The sequence below is a fragment of the Schistocerca cancellata genome, chromosome 9 (genome assembly GCF_023864275.1).
Source record: "Schistocerca cancellata isolate TAMUIC-IGC-003103 chromosome 9, iqSchCanc2.1, whole genome shotgun sequence".
NCBI lineage: Eukaryota > Metazoa > Arthropoda > Insecta > Orthoptera > Acrididae > Schistocerca > Schistocerca cancellata.
Window position 1 is genome coordinate 254,301,426 of NC_064634.1, and position 17,371 is coordinate 254,318,796.

The following is a 17,371-nucleotide window of genomic DNA, read 5'->3' on the forward strand; positions in this document are numbered from 1 at the left end:
CTGGACTGAAATTGATATGGAGGACTTGCAAATTCCCATCAGTCAACCAGTTTCAAGTTTTCTGTCATTTTACCAATCAACTTGAAACGAACAGATGAGATGGTATCTTAACTATTACTCCCAAAATTTTCTATATTTTTCTTAGAAATTGAAAGATCTCTTAGATATTTAATTGCTGAAAGAAACATCCTTATTACCATACATGAATTAAGTTACGAGGGGGGTATGTATGAAAAGTATAGGTGTATTCGATCTGACAGATTGCATCTATGTGACGGTGGAAGGCAATAACCTGGTCCCTTGTATTTCGTGGATAATGCTTTCGCTATATGAACTATTCAGGGTGGCCTCGCGGACTGACAGAGATTCGACATAGACTATAGCTGCACTGAACTCTCCAAAACTCACAACCGTAAGATGAGACATGCGTTCCGTTACGTTAAAATGTGTAGATAAAAAATCCCAGGTCAGGATCACTAAAGCTCCTTTATTTGGTAACTAGTTTAAGCTCATCGACGAGCCATCTTCACGTCAATAAACATTTTCTTTATTATTTGATTCGGTGTGTAGCAATCGCCATACATTACAATCGTCATAATCTGTTGAGCTAAATCGCAATTCTTGTCGTCCACAGGAACAAGGAAGTAGCTGCGTGACGAGTGTCAGAGTACTGTATGTAACCACGACAACCTACTTTAGTCTGTACACGAGAGTAAGAGAGATTGGGCTGAACAGATGTTGACCCATGTGTAATGCATGGGGGCTGTTATACATGGAACCAAATAACACTCAAATTTTTTATTGATCTGAAGACGGCTCGTCAGTGAGCTGAAACTAGTCATCAAATAAAGTATGGTAGTTCTAGCGACCTTAAAATAAATTATTTTAGCAAAATATTTTAACAACAACAAAACACTGAACCTTAGCAAACATGCATCCGTATAATTACAGGGTACTATCAAAAGTATCCGGACACCCTCTGCCATTATTACTGTTTGAATGTTGGGGACACATTCCATGAGGTGTCTGATTGTCTGTGGGGGAATAGCAGCCTATGCTGACTCAAGAGCCGAAACCAAACAAGCTAGTCATGACGGACGCTGCGGTCTGGGCGAAGGAGACGTCCTAACTTATTCCAAAGGTGTTCAGATCGAGACTCTGAGAAGGCCAGTTCATGTTAGGAATTTTATTGTCGACAAACCGTTGTCGCACAGATGTTGCCTTCTGACAGGGTGTATAGTCATGCTGATGCAGTCGTCGCCTGCGAACAGTTTCTCTACTACACGCAATAAGCAATGCTTTAAAACTTGTTCATATTGTTCTGCAATTAGAGTTTTCGCAAGTCCGTGTCAGCCTCAGCTCACAGGCGTCACTGGATGCGAACATGGAGGGGCATGTGGCCTGCACACCGCTCTCCCGGCTGTATGTCAGTTTACGAGACCGGAGCCGCTATTTTTAATCAATTACAAGGGCTGAGTGCACCCCTCTTTGCCAACAGTGCTCGGCAGACCGAATGGTCGCCCATCCAAGTGCTAGCCGAGCCCGACAGCGATTAACTTCGGTGATCTGAGAACCGGTGTGATCACGGCGGCAAGGCCGTTGGCTGGAGCATATCTAACCATGACAGACATCCCCAAACCAGAACACCACCTCCTCCATATTTCACTGTGGGTACTGGACATGATGGTAGGTGTCGTTCTCCAGGGATTCGGCGTACCCATCCCTTTCCATCTGATTGACACAAGTTATAGCATGATTAGCCATTCCAAATCACTCATGTCCAGTTATCGACTGTCCAGTGGCATCGCTGTTTACTCCACATTATACCTCACTTAGTACTGACTACAGAAACGTGTGCTTTTGAGGAGCTGTTCGACCGTTGAAGTCACTCTTTTCAACTCCCTATACACAATCATTGTGCTAGATGAATTGCTGGTTGCACTATGGAAATCTCGAGTGTTTTATTCCGCTGATTCTATGCGATTTTAGCGAACCGTCCTCCGCAATGATCGACGATCGCTGCCCGACAGTCCATGAGATATGCCTGGTCTGGGTTAGCTGTTTTCGTTCCTTCTCGTTTCCACTTCATCGTTACAATACCAACAGTCGATGTGGGCAGCTCTACCGGGATCGAAATTTTACTGATGGATATGTTGCTCAGATGATATCCTATGACTAGTCCACGTCTCAAGGCACTGAGATCTCCCAACTGACCGCTTCTCTGCTGAAAACACAGTGATCCCCACCTCGTTTTATGCTGGCGACTCCACCTCTTTGATATCTGATGATCAACTCCGCATTAAATAGGGCTGTCCAGATACTTTTGTTAGGGTAGTATAATTAAGTAACTTCTGTTAACTAATATTTGCTTTATAAATTTTGCTGAACTGAATAAATCTAAGCTTTCTGCAATCTGTGAACAACGAGACTGCATTATTCCTTGGTGAAATTGGTATTTTTTCTATCTTAAAGATTTTGTGTTGACGTCTTTGAGCATTGACACGGAAGGACGGGAGAGAGCAGGAACGTAGTCCACTGGGCAGCCGTGTGCCGAATCTATCATGTCTGTCAAAACTAGACTTCCCTTCCTTTGATTAAGACACTACGAAGATGTTCGCATTGGAACTGTACATAGTTGATTTTTGACTAGTGAGTGGTAACGATGAAGCGGGAGCAACGATTCAGATATGGGGGACGTTAATCATCCGATCTTTGCTTGCCAAAAGTATGATAAGCATAGATAAAAATTCCTCTGTGAGCTGGGACATCTAGGGATTCCGTTCCCTTTAAATATTATTAGCCTACTAAAGTTTCTATGTCTGGCGAGGTGCATTTTAAGGAGTAATATGAAAATGTGAGAGAATCGATTACAAGTGCAGTGATTTTCTAAAATGTATGTGTTTTCTAAAGCGTTGTGTAGGAGATAGACTTGTATCATATTTGTTGGACCTGCCCGTGACTAAATAGTGTTATATGGGTGAGTGCCAAATAAAGTAAATAAAACAGCCTTTAGTTATCCGCGCAGAACTTCACTAACATCAGGTATGGTTCAGAACTGAAATGTTTGGCTCAGTGTTACCAACGACTGCAGAGCTTGTAAAAGGAATATTCAGAAAGAAAACGCTAGTTATTTCTATTACACATTTTTATTCAGCAATTCCGAATGGCGTCGCATCATTACAGTACATCTGTTAGGACAAAGAAGCTGATGAACGTTTCTTCCGCGCTGGCGCCGACTTTTAACGGCTGCTGATCGTGCTGTTGCTGCTGGCGGCTACCAGAGAATCCACCAGTGACGTCACAGTGTCCACAGCCTGAAACACAGCATCAGTGTCCTCCATCTGAGTAAACGAGCTGATTAGAGTTTGCATGCAGATGCGGAAACGCATGTTTTCTTAAATCTACAGTCTGTCAAATGCTTTGATGCTGCTCTCCATCGCATTCTACGGCGCGCTTAATCTTTTAATAACTGGATATCTACTACGCGCAACATTCTCTGCTTTTTTCACTTGCAGTGGAGTCCACTGCCACACATAAATTTCATAGATGATAACAATTTGCCGCACTGGCTCTTATTGTCGAGATTAAACTAACCTTTCATTGTCCACTATTGGCTGTATAACAATATTCAAAGCGTAAAGTTTAATCCGTTAAGCTTTCATACTTTGGCCGCACTCATTATACTCGTCTATATTACACAATTTTAGAAGGCATTGTGTGGCTGTCTAGGTTTTAGAATTACAGGCGTAACACCAGGTATTACGAAAATAATAATTACTAGAGTACAGTTACAATAGTAAGGGAGTACTGTATTTAACGGATTAAAATTTGCAATCGAGACTCGCTACACAGCCCAAACAATGTATCAATCGACTACCTAATGTAAAATAAATCATTTAATCCTAACTGATTTCATTCATGACGATTTCTGCTCTATATTCTGCTAATCTTACCTGTCCCACTAATTTTCCACTGTATTTCATCTCATCGCCAAATTAAGTGTTCGTAGACGTGTTAGGAAACATCGCTCTAAGACAGTGGCAGTCAACCTGGTCCCTTCCGCTCACTAGTGTGTGTTCCGGCTTTTATATTGGGTGTCAGGCGATTGGCATTAAAGATATTTTCATTACGTTTTCATACAATTTTGACATCTAGTATTTGGTAAGTAATTATTATCGTATTCTTCACCTTATTGTAACACTGCTTAATAGATTTTATAAGGTAATTTCCCTAGTATGCAAATATCAATTACTGTGAACTTCTGGGCCGTTAAAATGTTACTACTAACAGAGATGCATAGGTGGGCAGTAGGTAAGAAAGGTCCGCCCCAATACCTGAACGGTCAGCGCGCTGGAATGCCACGCCTGAGTTCGATTCTCGCCTGGGGTGGAGATTTTCTCCCTTCAGGGACTGTTTGTTGTGCTGTTCTCATCATCATTTCACCCCCATTGTAGACGCGAAAGTCGCCCAATGTGGCGTCGCACTCCATAAGACTTGCACTTGGCGGCCGAACTTCCCGCATGGGAACTCCCAGCCACTGACGCCACACGATCATTTCCAGGTAAGAAGTTTTGACTATCCCTGGCTAAACTGTTCCTTCTTCTGATTAAAGATATCTGTCGACATGTTTCTTGGCTGAAACTCCGTTAGTGGTCTAGTGTGCAAGAAAATGAGTAAATTAAATCAGTTGTACTATGTATAGTTTGTTTTTCGTACCCGAGATGTCATCGTGTGTGTCAGTCCCTGAAGACCTACTTCTTAGGAAGATAGGAACAGGATGTACACAACATTGCCACAACAAATTTGAAACTACTTCAAGTCAGCTGGGGGCTTCGGTTTGCAATTAACGGCCGAAAGAGCATGTGGTAACCATGAGATCGTCTTTGCTAATATTAACTATATTACTAACCCAGAGTTACACAGTCGCTCAGAAAAGAAATTTTTAAAAGCCAGAATTTTCTCTCACAGTCGCTACTGCAGATTTTCGAAAACATCTTGGTAGCAATGTAAAGCGATGTCTGTCGAGCGTAATATAAGCTCTAATATGCACTGACGGAAAAATATTGGAAGATCAAAGGTTAATATAGGTGTGAGATAACTAAAACTAAACTAAATTCCTATCGAACAGGCCATGAAGGCCCAAAGGTACCGACCGGCCGCCGTGTCATCCACAGACCGCAGGCGTCACTGGTTGAGGATATGGAGGGGCATGTGGTCAGCTCACCGCTCTCCCGACCGTATGTCAGTTTCCGAGATCGGAGCCACTGCTTCTGAATCAAGTAGCTCCTCAGTTTGCCTCACAAGGGTGTATGCACCCCGCTTGCCAACAGCGGTCGGCAGACCGGATGGTCCCCATCCAAGTGCATAACCGTTGTAGCTGCCAGAATGTTTAATGCAAGCATTCAAACGTACGTGCATTGTGTTGTACAGGTGCCGGATGTCAGTTTGTGCGATGGAGTTCCATGCCTGTTGCACTTGGTTGATTAATTCAGGGACGGTTAGTGGTGTTTGTAGTTGACACTGGTGTTCTCCTCCGTTGAATGGCAGCACAACAGGTCGAACCACCAGACTGACGTGCAGACTGGCAGTCAGAGCGCTTGGGATAACCACGTGAGTCCTCCAGCTGCCATACGAAATCGTACCCAGAAGCTGCAGGTCCAGACAGGTTGGTTCCAGGCTCTCAACTGGCTTCCTAACCAACACACGACCTTCACTGGTACCGAGGTAGAAGTAGCTTTCATCGGGAAACACAACAGAATTCCACCCCTGTGCTCCAATGAGTTCTCCCCTGACTTCACTGATGCAGCAAATACTGGTGGTTTGGTGTCATGGAATGCACACTACAGGGCATCTGGCTCGGAGATGTCCTGGAAGTAACCGATCTGCAACACGAACTTCCAGCATTCTGGAGTAGCGTGGATCAGCATTTAGTTATCCGTATGTATTGTAACTGTTCATTGCACCTTTTCGACATCTTCGGAAATTCCATTTTCGACTATGTTACGCTGATTCGAAAAAGGGGTCTCGGCCTGAAAAAAGTCATCGAGTGAAATAACGTATAAATTTGCAGCTTTGGACTGGTTATCTGTTCTACGGATTTGTAACAGTTGGTTGTGCCACTGTGATGGCAACAGCTGCTCAAACTGCAGGACTATGATCCGAACACATCTTCGCTCTCGGTAGTGCCATGTGGCCTTCTGAGACCCAGTCTTCTTGCGACCGTACATCCTCTTGACCACCGCTTCCAGCACTCATGCACAGTGGCTACTTTCTTGCCAAGTCTTTCTGCAATATCGCAGAAGGAACGAAGAGCCTACCGTAGCCCAATTAAACAATCCTGTTCAAAACTGTGGTGTCACCGCCAGACACCACACTTGCTAGGTGGTAGCTTTAAATCGGCCGCGGTCCATTAGTACATGTCGGAGCCGAGTGTCGCCATTGTCAGTAATTGCAGTCCGAGCGCCACCACACGGCAGGTCTAGAGAGACGTACTAGGACTCGTCCCAGTTGTACGACGACTTTGCTAGCGACTACACTGACGAAGCCTTTCTCTCATTTGCCGAGAGACAGTTAGAATAGCCTTCAGCTAAGTCCATGGCTACGACCTAGCAAGGCGCCATTAACCATTTCTAGAGAGAGTCTCACCTGTATCATCAAGAACGCTGTATACAAAAGATGGATTAAAGTTAAATATTCCAGCAGCTACGTACTTTTCTTTATAGCATTCATTACGTATCCTGTTTCAGACCTAACGCCAGCCGGCGTGTGTAAACGCGTGCCTTTCGGTTACCCGTCACTGTGGACTGGCTGTCTTGTCAGTCCACTACAAAAACCTCTGAGGTGTTGACAATGGCGTCTTCGTCGCGTTAAAGACATTCTTGACTAACATCAAGTCACCACATCCAGTCCCAAAGGTGACTAACATTCACACCCGTTACATTGTGTATTTAAAGCAAACCTGGTTCGCAGCCTCATAGTGGCACTCCTAGAGCCACTCTGATGCCACTGGCATGAAATTTGAATAGACATCATGTATTAGATGAGAAACACGCCGACTAATTTTATTATGTCATGCAAATCATTCTGTGTCAGGGTATAAGAGCCTGTTACTACGAGTAGAAACAAATATTGAACTGGGGACCTAGAAACGACGGAGTTTCGTCGCCACCTTAGCCCTCAGTGGTACGCAACACCACAACAGGCTACAGCAGTCTACTCACCCCACCGAAAAAATCGCTCTAACCATTATGGGACTTAACATCTGAGGTCATCAGTCCCCTAGACTTAGAACTACTTAAACCTAACTAACCTAAAGACATCACACAAATCCATGCCCGAGGCAGGATTCGAACATGTGACAGTAGAAGCAGCTCGGTTCCGGATTAAAGCGCCTAGAACCGCTCGGTCACAGCAGCTGGCCTTACCCCACCGCCGCCCCACACCGAACCCAGGGTTAATGTACGGTTGCACCCCCCCTCCCCCTCGGGAACGTCTCATTCCAGACGAGTGTAACCTCGATGATTGCGTGCTAGAGTAATTATGGTGTACGCGTAAGTGGAGACGGTGTTCGCGCAGCAATCGTCGTCAAAGTGTAACTGAGGCGGAATAAGGGGAATCAGCCCACATTCGCCGAGGCAGATGGGAAACCGTCTTAAAAACCATCTACAGGCTGGCCGACACACCAGACCTCGCCACTAACCACCGGGCGGATTCGTGCCAGGGACAAGCACGCCTGCGCGCTCCGGAAGAAGTGCGTTAGACCGCACGACTAGCCGGGCGGGATAACAAATATATACTTATAACAAAATAAAAGTTGCAGTACTAACCGGGAAAACACTTGCAATAACTGAATAGAAAAAGGTGAAAAAACAGTCGAAGGCAGTAACAGTTGTCCACTTACCTTAGTAAAATGGGTCAACTGTAAGAAGCAAATGTTTTGAATAAACACCTGCTCAACTCTATGCAACGAAATTAGCATCTCAAGTTTCATTTTTTATCCAACAGACTGCTACTCTTACCCCTTTGAGTGAGGACACGACCATGTTAAGCTTCGCGTCGCCCACTGCCTGTGCGAGGTCCACCAGCTGGTTCAAGGAGGCGGTGGCGTCGGCCGTCAGCTGGACGATGGCGTCGACGCTGTCTTCGGCCGCGTTGTCGAGCAGGCCGATCACCTGAGCCACGTCGCTGCCGATGCCGTTGGCCAGTGAAGACACAGAGTTCAGAACGCCAGACGAGACGCTGCCGGTCAGGTTCTAGAAGAAGGCACGGGAACACACTAATGAGTGGGGCGGAGGATTACAACTAAACGATTGGAAATGAGTTACGGAACGTATTGTATTTCCTACTCGGAATAGATTCTAACTTGAAACGAGTGTTTACTCCAGTTCCTCAACTAAGGCGGTTGATTTAGCAAGCAGCGTTCTCACTTGAAGGTAGCCGTTAACGAAGGGCTCAAACATCGTGAAAACATGATTGCTTTATTCGACTACGTATTCAACAAGAATATTTTCACTTAATTGGCCGGCAAAGTCTATGTAATGTTGTAACGGTCATGTGCGGAGTGCAGAACCGCATTTTCGCAAGCATAGATTTAGCAAGGGAACTTTCGCTTAAAACTTCTATTTTCTTAGCATCTATAGAGAGCTAAACTGGTAGGGGTTAATCTCACCGAGCTGTCGTCTGAGTTACAGATGAGTGACGACAGATTTCTTTGCATGCAAAGGGGAGTAACAGTAACCGTGAAACCCGGCAGCGGCGTTTGAGAAAATAAATAATATGAAACAAGTACCGACTTCATCCATTAATGTTATAAAGTCTGTCGAAATCTGCGTGTAAATACAAGTTCCTGACATAAGATTATTTTTCGATATTTGCTGAATAAAGAATGAAAAATGAAGACTATTATCTGGAGTTCAGAAAACACTGAAATGCATAATTTCTCTGCTCGGTTGGAAAACTCAATATTGCAACAACATCGGATTTTATAGTTTCAATTTCTCTACTGCAGTTGTAATTTTCGTCACTTTATATGAATTTCGTGTGTGAAAGATGTTGAGGAGAACAGATGTGGAGACCAAACTACAGCTGATATGTGAATCATTTCACATGTGACCGTAGGAGAGGAGTTCTACTTCTTAGATAATAATTTACGCATCTCTTCATTTTTATGTAGATTTAACCACCAAAACTTTCTACTCAAGTATTTATTGACACATTAAAATGTTGAGAACGTGTTGTCATCTGTAGCGACAATCTTGAGGCTCTTGTAAAATAAATATCAGCTTGTTTCCGTCATATGATTAACCACCAAGATGACATAACCAACTCATTTTTCAGGTAGAGTTATTATACATATTGGCCTTAGAAATTCCGTTCTTATTTAAACAGAGTAGCCTCCTGTGCATCTATCCATTAGCCTCATTAGTGTTTTATGCCACGATAGTCAGAAGAAATCACTAGCAGTTCGGCTCAGCGTTTAGTAAACAAATAACACATTCCGTAAAGACTTAAGTTCTGTCTTTAGAATTCTCCCCTCTGACACTGACAAGTGCAAACGAGAAATGTACGTTATACACCGTACACGCTCCCATAAACGGATACAACTGAATAAATCCGAAGGAGATGGGAGTGGTAACTGACTTACTGAACAATGTGAAACTTTTGACCGAAAAATCATGTTCACGTTCTACGTGAGACTTCCCAGCAAAAAGAAAATTAGTGTTCGCCGCGTAGAGATCTCAGTGAATATCAGCTGTCATACTCCCATGTTAGCAGGAATCGTCCGAGGAATTAATAACGTAGAAGTTCAAAAAGAAACTAATATAGATTCGGATCATTTAGAGACACGCATAAAGCTGAGACATATTCCATTAAACGAAAAATGTGGCAATAAAAGCGAACGATGAAAGGCTGCAGGAGAACACATGTGAGTTTCACAGACTGTTACTGGAAAAGAAAAATGGAATCCGGAGATAATATCCGGGAAATTCTGTCAAATCATCGCAACTAACTCTCAGACGCAGGTAGTGAACTGAAGACTGCGATCAGGCAACTGACAAGCGAACAGACAATCGTAAAGCTTGATGTTCAAAAATGGTTCAAATGGCTCTGAACACTATGGGACTTAACATCTATGGTCATCAGTCCCCTAGAACTTAGAACTACTTAAACCTAACTAACCTAAGGACATCACACAACACCCAGTCATCACAAAAGCTTGATGTGTAAGACAAATTTGACATATACAAAAAAGCGTGCATACCGATAGCGATAATCCTGTAGCAAGCCAAAAGAAACCATATCTCCAGAATATATAAGAAGTGCCTTCGACATGACTATCAAACCATACTTAAATGAGAAGCAACCATAAATCATGAATTTTTGAAGAGAAAATGAGAAACTGTCAGGGAATAAGGATGAAAATTGTGAGATCTTAGCCAGATACTTAGAGAACTTGTTAAATTGTGAAGAACCCTGAAGATAAATGGCCAAGAACAATTATAGAACAAAAGAACATAAGTTGAAATCCACAAGACGAAAAAGAATTACTTAAAATAGCTGCGGAACCGAGAAATAACAAAGTGGCAGCTAGAGACACAGTCACAGCAAATATTCTGAAAAAGGGTGGTGAAATAACTTTTAGAAGTTCAAAGCAAGAAACGGGAAACGTCTGGGAATCTGAAGTAATACTCATTCATTCAAATACTATTCTTTTCATCCTTTACACACAAAAAGTTAAAGAACATTTTTGGTGAAATAATTGTTTTAGTGGTTTGGCATGAAATGACAAAGTGAAAAATTCTTAATTTCATGACACTCAGTAGTCCTCGCTCCGGTTGAAAATGGTACACCAAACGGAAATCTGTGACGTTCAACAGGGATAAGTTTTGCCGCCGTAAGATGAGTTTGAACAATTCTGTATTAGGGGGATTTATATGAAGACGAATGTAATCACTGTTTTCTTCTGAAGTATGATGATATTTCCTAACTTTGCTTGAACCTCTACCCGACTCACATAAAAAATATATCATCTTGACGAAGAGTTCATGGGATGTACTACAAGCGTTAAAAATCACTAACATAAAATCATGTAATTCGCGAGGTAGTGGCATGTGAAAAGGATGTTATTTATGTATATGAAAAAAGTGGCACAAAACACGACATTATGAGTTGTATGTTGCTTCTAAGAAAGATTCGCTTGTCACCGGTTGTCAAAAATGTATCTAAGATATGATGTAAGAACATAAAGTGTGTTTCTGAATATCTACCTTTGCCAAAAACTATGCAATACAACAACAATGTGACATCACGTCTGGCACTTAGTGGCTTACCAGAACTCCTTCTACCGCGGTCTCAACTTGGTCTTGGACATCCTCCTGAAAGAATGAAAGAAAATGTTTTCACTATTGTAATGCCTCTTATAGATCGTGACCGTCTTTCAGCCACAGTTTATAATCCCACCTGTATGTCAGACACGACGTTAGCAGTCGTGTTAAGGGCGTCCACGAGAAGATCCTCTCCTGTCTGGATAGCAGTGTTGACAGTATTCTCGATGCCCGAGACGACTTCGTGGGTGGCGTTGACCATCGAACCTACGGCCTGTCCCAGCGATCCGAGTACGTCTCCCAGACCGCCGATAAGGCCCCACGTGGGGGTCGATGTGCCGATCTGTAAAGTAACAAGAGACAATAAAGTCACTCTCTCCATAACATGCAGAGTGTCTGGAACGCTTTGTCTCCATTAGGACTAACGACAAATCAGGATGGTTGTACCATGAAACAGTGTGTTTTATTTCAACTTTGGTTCCGACTTGTAAGTAACTGAAAATGTCAATACCATCTAACCGGTTGAAGGATAAGCTGAGTGTAAGTAGATATGTACCATCGAAAAAAAAGTCGTGTTCTAGTTGGACGATGACATTGCAAGAAACCGGGCTACTTGTGTTAATGGACAACCCCGGAGTGTAAGATGAAGTTTGTTTCAACAGACTTCTGGTGGCAGTGACGGATAGCTAAATAGCTTGTCTGTCTCACGTTATCCTGTCGCGAAAGACTGATGAATGGTTTTGAATTACTTCATAGTCCGGTTAACGGTATGGTTATTTCCGATTAGGAGGCCAAATTTTAACAGTGAAAATATCTTCCACAGCTAGATATTAAATAACTTCCTGTACTATCAATATTCAGTGAAGCATCGTAATAAGCTGGACTTCTTCACACTCGGGAAAATGTGATTCGAGGCCCTTATAAATGTTTTACTGCTATGGAAGTGGATACAGCTAAGACTCGAAAATCTAATAATTTTGTTTCGGAAATGATACAGCTAAAAGTTTGCGAAACTTTTATATATAGAAAATTCCATAAGCTGGTATTGGATGTGGTGCATTGTGCAACAGCCATATGACTTCTGAGGAGAGACTCACATCAACAAAAAAAGTTATGAAACGTCGGTTGAAAAATCACATAGAAAAAGCATCCTGGCACTGGTACATGGGAAGCAAGGAGGTGACATCGAAGAGTGCAAAACAATACTTCGGGGAGAGACATAAAAAAACAAAGTGAAGAGGGATAGACAGATGGAGAAGAAGAAGAAAAGGATAAAGAAGAAAAAGATGACGATTACTTCATGAACGTGCTAGTAAAGCAAGAAACACTGCTGATACCGTCTATGCTACATACAGGGTGGTCCATTGATCGTGACCGGGCCGAATATCTCACGAAATAAGCGTCAAACGGAAAAACTACAAAGAACGAAACTTGTCTAGCTTGAAGGGAGAAACCAGATGGCGCTACGGTTGGCCAACTAGATGGCGCTGTCATAGGTCAAACGGATATCAACTGCGTTTTAAAAAATAGGAACCCCCATTTTTTATTACATATTCGTGTAGTACGTAAAAAAATATGAATGTTTTAGTTGAATCACTGTTTTCGCTTTGTGATAGAAGGCGCTGTAATAGTCAAAAACATATGGCTCACAATTTTACACGAACAGTTGGTAACAGGTAGGTTTTTTAAATTAAAACACAGAACGTGGGTACGTTTGAACATTTTATTTCGATTGTTCCAATGTCATACATGTACCTTTGTGAACTTATCATTTCTGGGGATGCATACTGTTACAGCGTGATTACCTGTAAATACCACATTAATGCAATAAATGCTCAAAATGATGTTTAGCCTCAATGCGTTTGGTAATACGTGTAAAGACATTCCTCTCAACAGCGAGTAGTTCGCCTTCCGTAATGTTCGCACAAGCATTGACAATGCGCTGACGCATGTTGTCAGGCGTTGTCGGTAGATCACTATAGCAAATATCCTTCAACTTTCCTCACAGAAAGAAATCCGGGGACGTCGGATCCGGTGAACGTGCGGGCCATGGTATGGTGCTTCGACGACCAATTCACCTGTCATGAAATATGCTATTCAGTACCGCTTCAACCGCACGCGAGCTATGTGCCGGACATCCATCATGTTGGAAGTACATCGCCATTCTATTATGCAGTAAAACGTCTCGTAGTAACGTCGGTAGAGCATTACGTAGGAAATCAGCATACAAAGCACTCATTTAGATTGCCATCGATAAAATGGGGGCCAATTATCCTTCCTCCCATAATGCCGCACCATACATTAACTCGCCAAGGTCGCTGACGTTCCACTTGTCGCAGCCATCGTGGATTTTCCGTTGCTCAATAGTGCGTATTATGCCGGTTTACGTTACCGCTGTTGGTGAATGACGCTTCGTCGCTAAATAGAACGCGTGTAAAAAATCTGTCCCGTAATTTCTCTTGTGCCCAGTGGCAGAACTGCACACAAGGGTTCAAAGACGTCTTCATGCAATTCCTGGTGCATAGAAATATGGTACGGGTGCAATCGATGTTGATGTAGCATTCTCAACACCAACGTTTTTGAGATTCCCGATTCTGGCGCAATTTGTCTGCTACTGATGTGCGGATTAGCGGCTAAAACACCTACTTGGGCATCATCATTTGCTGCAGGTCGTGGTTGACGTTTCACATGTTGCTGCACACTTCCTGTTTCCTTAAATAACGTAACTATCCGGCGAACGTTCCGGACACTTGGATGATGTCGTCTAGGATACCGAGCAGCATACATAGCACACGCCCGTTGGGCATTTTGATGACAGTAGCCGTACGTCAACACGATATCGACTTTTTCTGCAATTGGTAAACGGTCCATTTTAACACGGGTAATGTATCACGAAGCAAATACCGTCCGCACTGGTGGAATGTTACATGATACGACGTACTTATACGTTTGTGACTATTACAGCGCCATCTATCACAAAGCGAAAAAAGTGCTCCAACTAAAACTTTCATATTTCTTTACGTACTATACGAATATGTAATAAAAAATTGGGGATCCTATTTAAAAAACGGAGATGATATTACAGGGTTCTGATAATGAGACCGTTCTCCAGTTATCTTTTCAGTATTGTAGTTTCGTATCTTAAGAGAATAAATGGAAAGAAACGGTATTGGTCCAGTAATGTTCACGTGAAACCAAATGTCAACTTCGTAAGTGAACAGACAGCAAAAGGTCATTCTCCACATATTGCGAAGGTTATGTTGTTAGTGTTGCGGCCATTCCTGCTCCTTATTTATGGTATGCCTACTACTATCACAGGTGATTAAAAATATTTCTGTTTGCTGATGACGTAAAGTCATCTTGGTAAAGCTTGGTAGTAAAGGATGTTGTGTGCAACGCTGGCACTGTTTCAAATAGCGCAGTTCAAACCATATGTTCATGGCTTGTAGTAAATGAGCTAACACTAAATCGCAATAGGACCACAGTTTTTACAGTTTCTAACACGCAGTTCAACGAAACCTGACGTCCTAATTACACAGAATGGGTGTATGATTAGTGAGAATCAACATTTAAAATTTATAGGTGTTCAGACTGATATTAAACCGTCGTGGAACACCCATGCTTAGAATCTTGTTTAGAGAATTAATGCTACCATTTTTCTATCAGAATATATCTCAAGTATGTGATAGTTCGACACCTAAAGTAATCTGCTTATTTTAATTCGCTTATGACGTATGGTACTGTATTTTGGGGTAGCTCTTCCTATTCCCAAAGGTTATTTTTGGCTGAGATACAGGCGGTTCGAGCAGTAACTAGTGTAAGTTCGCGAACCTGTTGTCGACTCTTGTTCATTAGTCTTAGTATTCTGAAACTGATTTCTCAATGTATACAGTCTTTAATGTCAGTTTTTGTTAACAATATCAGCTTTCACTCAGCGCATGCTAGGCAGAAATCCAGTCTGCATTTGATCCCACCTCCTTCACTCTTGAGCATCCATTTTCAATAAAGAATAAAATTCAAAACTCTCGTCAGTAATACTCGTGTTTGCGAATCTAAACTGAAGAGTTTCCTCATGGGTAAGTCCTTCTATTCTGTCGAAGAATTCCTTGAAAAATCTAGCTAATTCCTGTGTTACATTGTCGATTGTTTTTATATAAAGTGATAGTTTGTCGTTTTTTAAGGATTGATAAACATTTTATTTGAGATATTATTACTTTTCTGTTGCAATTTATGTACTCAGACGTTCCATGACCATGGAGATTTGCTCATCAGTTTGGTTCTAATTAACTAGAGGTGTAAAATAAAAAAATTAGAAAATAAAAAAATTAAACAGAATCCGCTTCCGTAGTTCAGAGGACAGTGTGTGTAAGACAGTCACATACATCAACAACATGTAGGTGCAGGTGTTTTTATTGCTATTTCGTTGGGGAAGACAGGATTTACTTGGTGGGGAAACCGCTTTGGTGATTACATGTGACCTCAGTACCCCAACGGTATACACTATAGGCAGAATGGGCAGTAATGGCTGATCTTCAGGGCAATTCCATACGTGAGTGACTGCACAAAACTCGAAGATAAAAAAGACACAGAGCGCCCGAGGCGCCACAGCCAAGATCCTAGCCTGCAGTAGGCTCGAGAGTAAAGACTGCACGTACCTGGAGCACAGAGGCCAGAGCGAGCAAGATGATCAGTTTGGACGCCATGTCGGTAAATGCTGCTGCTGCTGGTTCTGCTGCTGCTGAGAAGTGCCACTCTGATGCGGAATCAACGCATTTTATACCATTTTTCCTCTGAAAACACAGCTTTTGCATAATGTAGCAACGATACCAAATGTAACCTCTGCAAACAGCTTGCGTCAGGTCATGAAGTTAGTACAGGTGCGGAGGAGGACCTTGAGGTGCTGAGGAGGACCTTGAAACAGTGGTGACGAGCGTGATGGATGTGACGTTACTTGCAGTTCCCACAAGGCACCGGGTGAACTATAAGTCACAAGGCCACATTGGTGTACCCAGTTGTTCGCCTTACTGGAAATTAGCGTCTCACCGCCGTCCTTATTCACTCATCTCACACTCTGAGGCTGTTCTGTAGCACCATCAGCCCTGCTTTTTTAATTTATCTCCAAACTTCAACAAGACATTTATCCTCAGCAGCACAAAGCAGTTTATACTCAGCATATCGTCCACCTAGACGAACTCTTGAAAATGCCACAAATACCGAAACAAGCCTGTCGTGAATCCATGCAAAAACAAGAAGGGATAAACTATTTGCAGCTAATTTTTCAAAAGTAAAGAAGGGGCCATGTTTTGACGTTACGCAAGCTGCGGACCAAGCAGAGAAAAAGCCTTGTGCACTTGAAACTAAAAAGTGCTAGTTGCATAATTCCTAAGAGTGTGGCAGAACGATGTTTCATATAATATCTTTTCTGCCCAACTAACTTGTGGGTGAAGTTTCGGAGCAAAACATGTGTTTGGTTCTGTGTAAGCGATAATTAACTACTCTTATCTTGATGCTTCCTATAAGAGCAGAGTTTAGGGCAACTGCCTATCCGTTAGTTACAACTCAAATATTGCAACACAGTTTTGTGAGCACCGGTCGGACATACAGGAATATTGAATTTTGTTCAATATAATTTCTCAACGTAGGGTTTCAAATGCTCATTTCTGTCATGTATAAGCCTGTGAAGACTTACCGTGCAGTGTAATGTGTCCCACAAAATTAATAATACGAGAAAGAGAAATTTTGAATGTTAATTTTTCCGGAGGTGGTACATATCACGTTGAAGACAGAATACGCACATTAATTACATAGATAAGTAAAATTTTGAGGGGGAGCGAAATTAAAACGTCTACAGTAGAAGACAGCCCTATTACCTGGATACTTAAGTGCCAGTAAATTTAGACGCACAAATCGTCCTTGGAGAACGGAGAAACTAGGTGTCGCCCGACCGTGATAACATGAAACTAAATGTATTAAATGGCTTACATTACGACAGCAATAGCAATCGGACTTAGTATTATGAATTTGGCCTACAGGTTAGAATTATGATT

At 42.4% G+C, this 17,371-nt stretch overlaps 1 protein-coding gene across 1 annotated transcript; it reads right to left on the minus strand.

The window, feature by feature from the left end:
- Positions 1-3,127: 3,127 nt before the first annotated feature.
- On the minus strand, positions 3,128-16,127 carry LOC126101625 (uncharacterized). The gene is made up of 5 exons (XM_049912309.1): positions 15,980-16,127; positions 11,461-11,667; positions 11,331-11,375; positions 8,019-8,252; positions 3,128-3,314 (listed from the first exon to the last, which is right to left on the minus strand). Exons 1-5 carry the CDS (start codon positions 16,025-16,027, stop codon positions 3,240-3,242), a joined length of 609 nt encoding a protein of 202 aa, XP_049768266.1. The 5' UTR covers positions 16,028-16,127; the 3' UTR covers positions 3,128-3,239.
- Positions 16,128-17,371: the final 1,244 nt, after the last annotated feature.

Coding starts and splice junctions, on each gene's coding strand:
- LOC126101625 (XM_049912309.1), bottom strand. CDS start 16,027: ATGGCGTCCAAACTGATCATCTTGCTCGCTCTGGCCTCTGTGCTCCAG. Junction 11,668..15,979: donor CTCTGGCCTCTGTGCTCCAG/GTACGTGCAGTC, acceptor GTTACTTTACAG/ATCGGCACATCGACCCCCAC. Junction 3,315..8,018: donor TCGTGTCCTCACTCAAAGGG/GTAAGAGTAGCA, acceptor GCTGTGTTTCAG/GCTGTGGACACTGTGACGTC.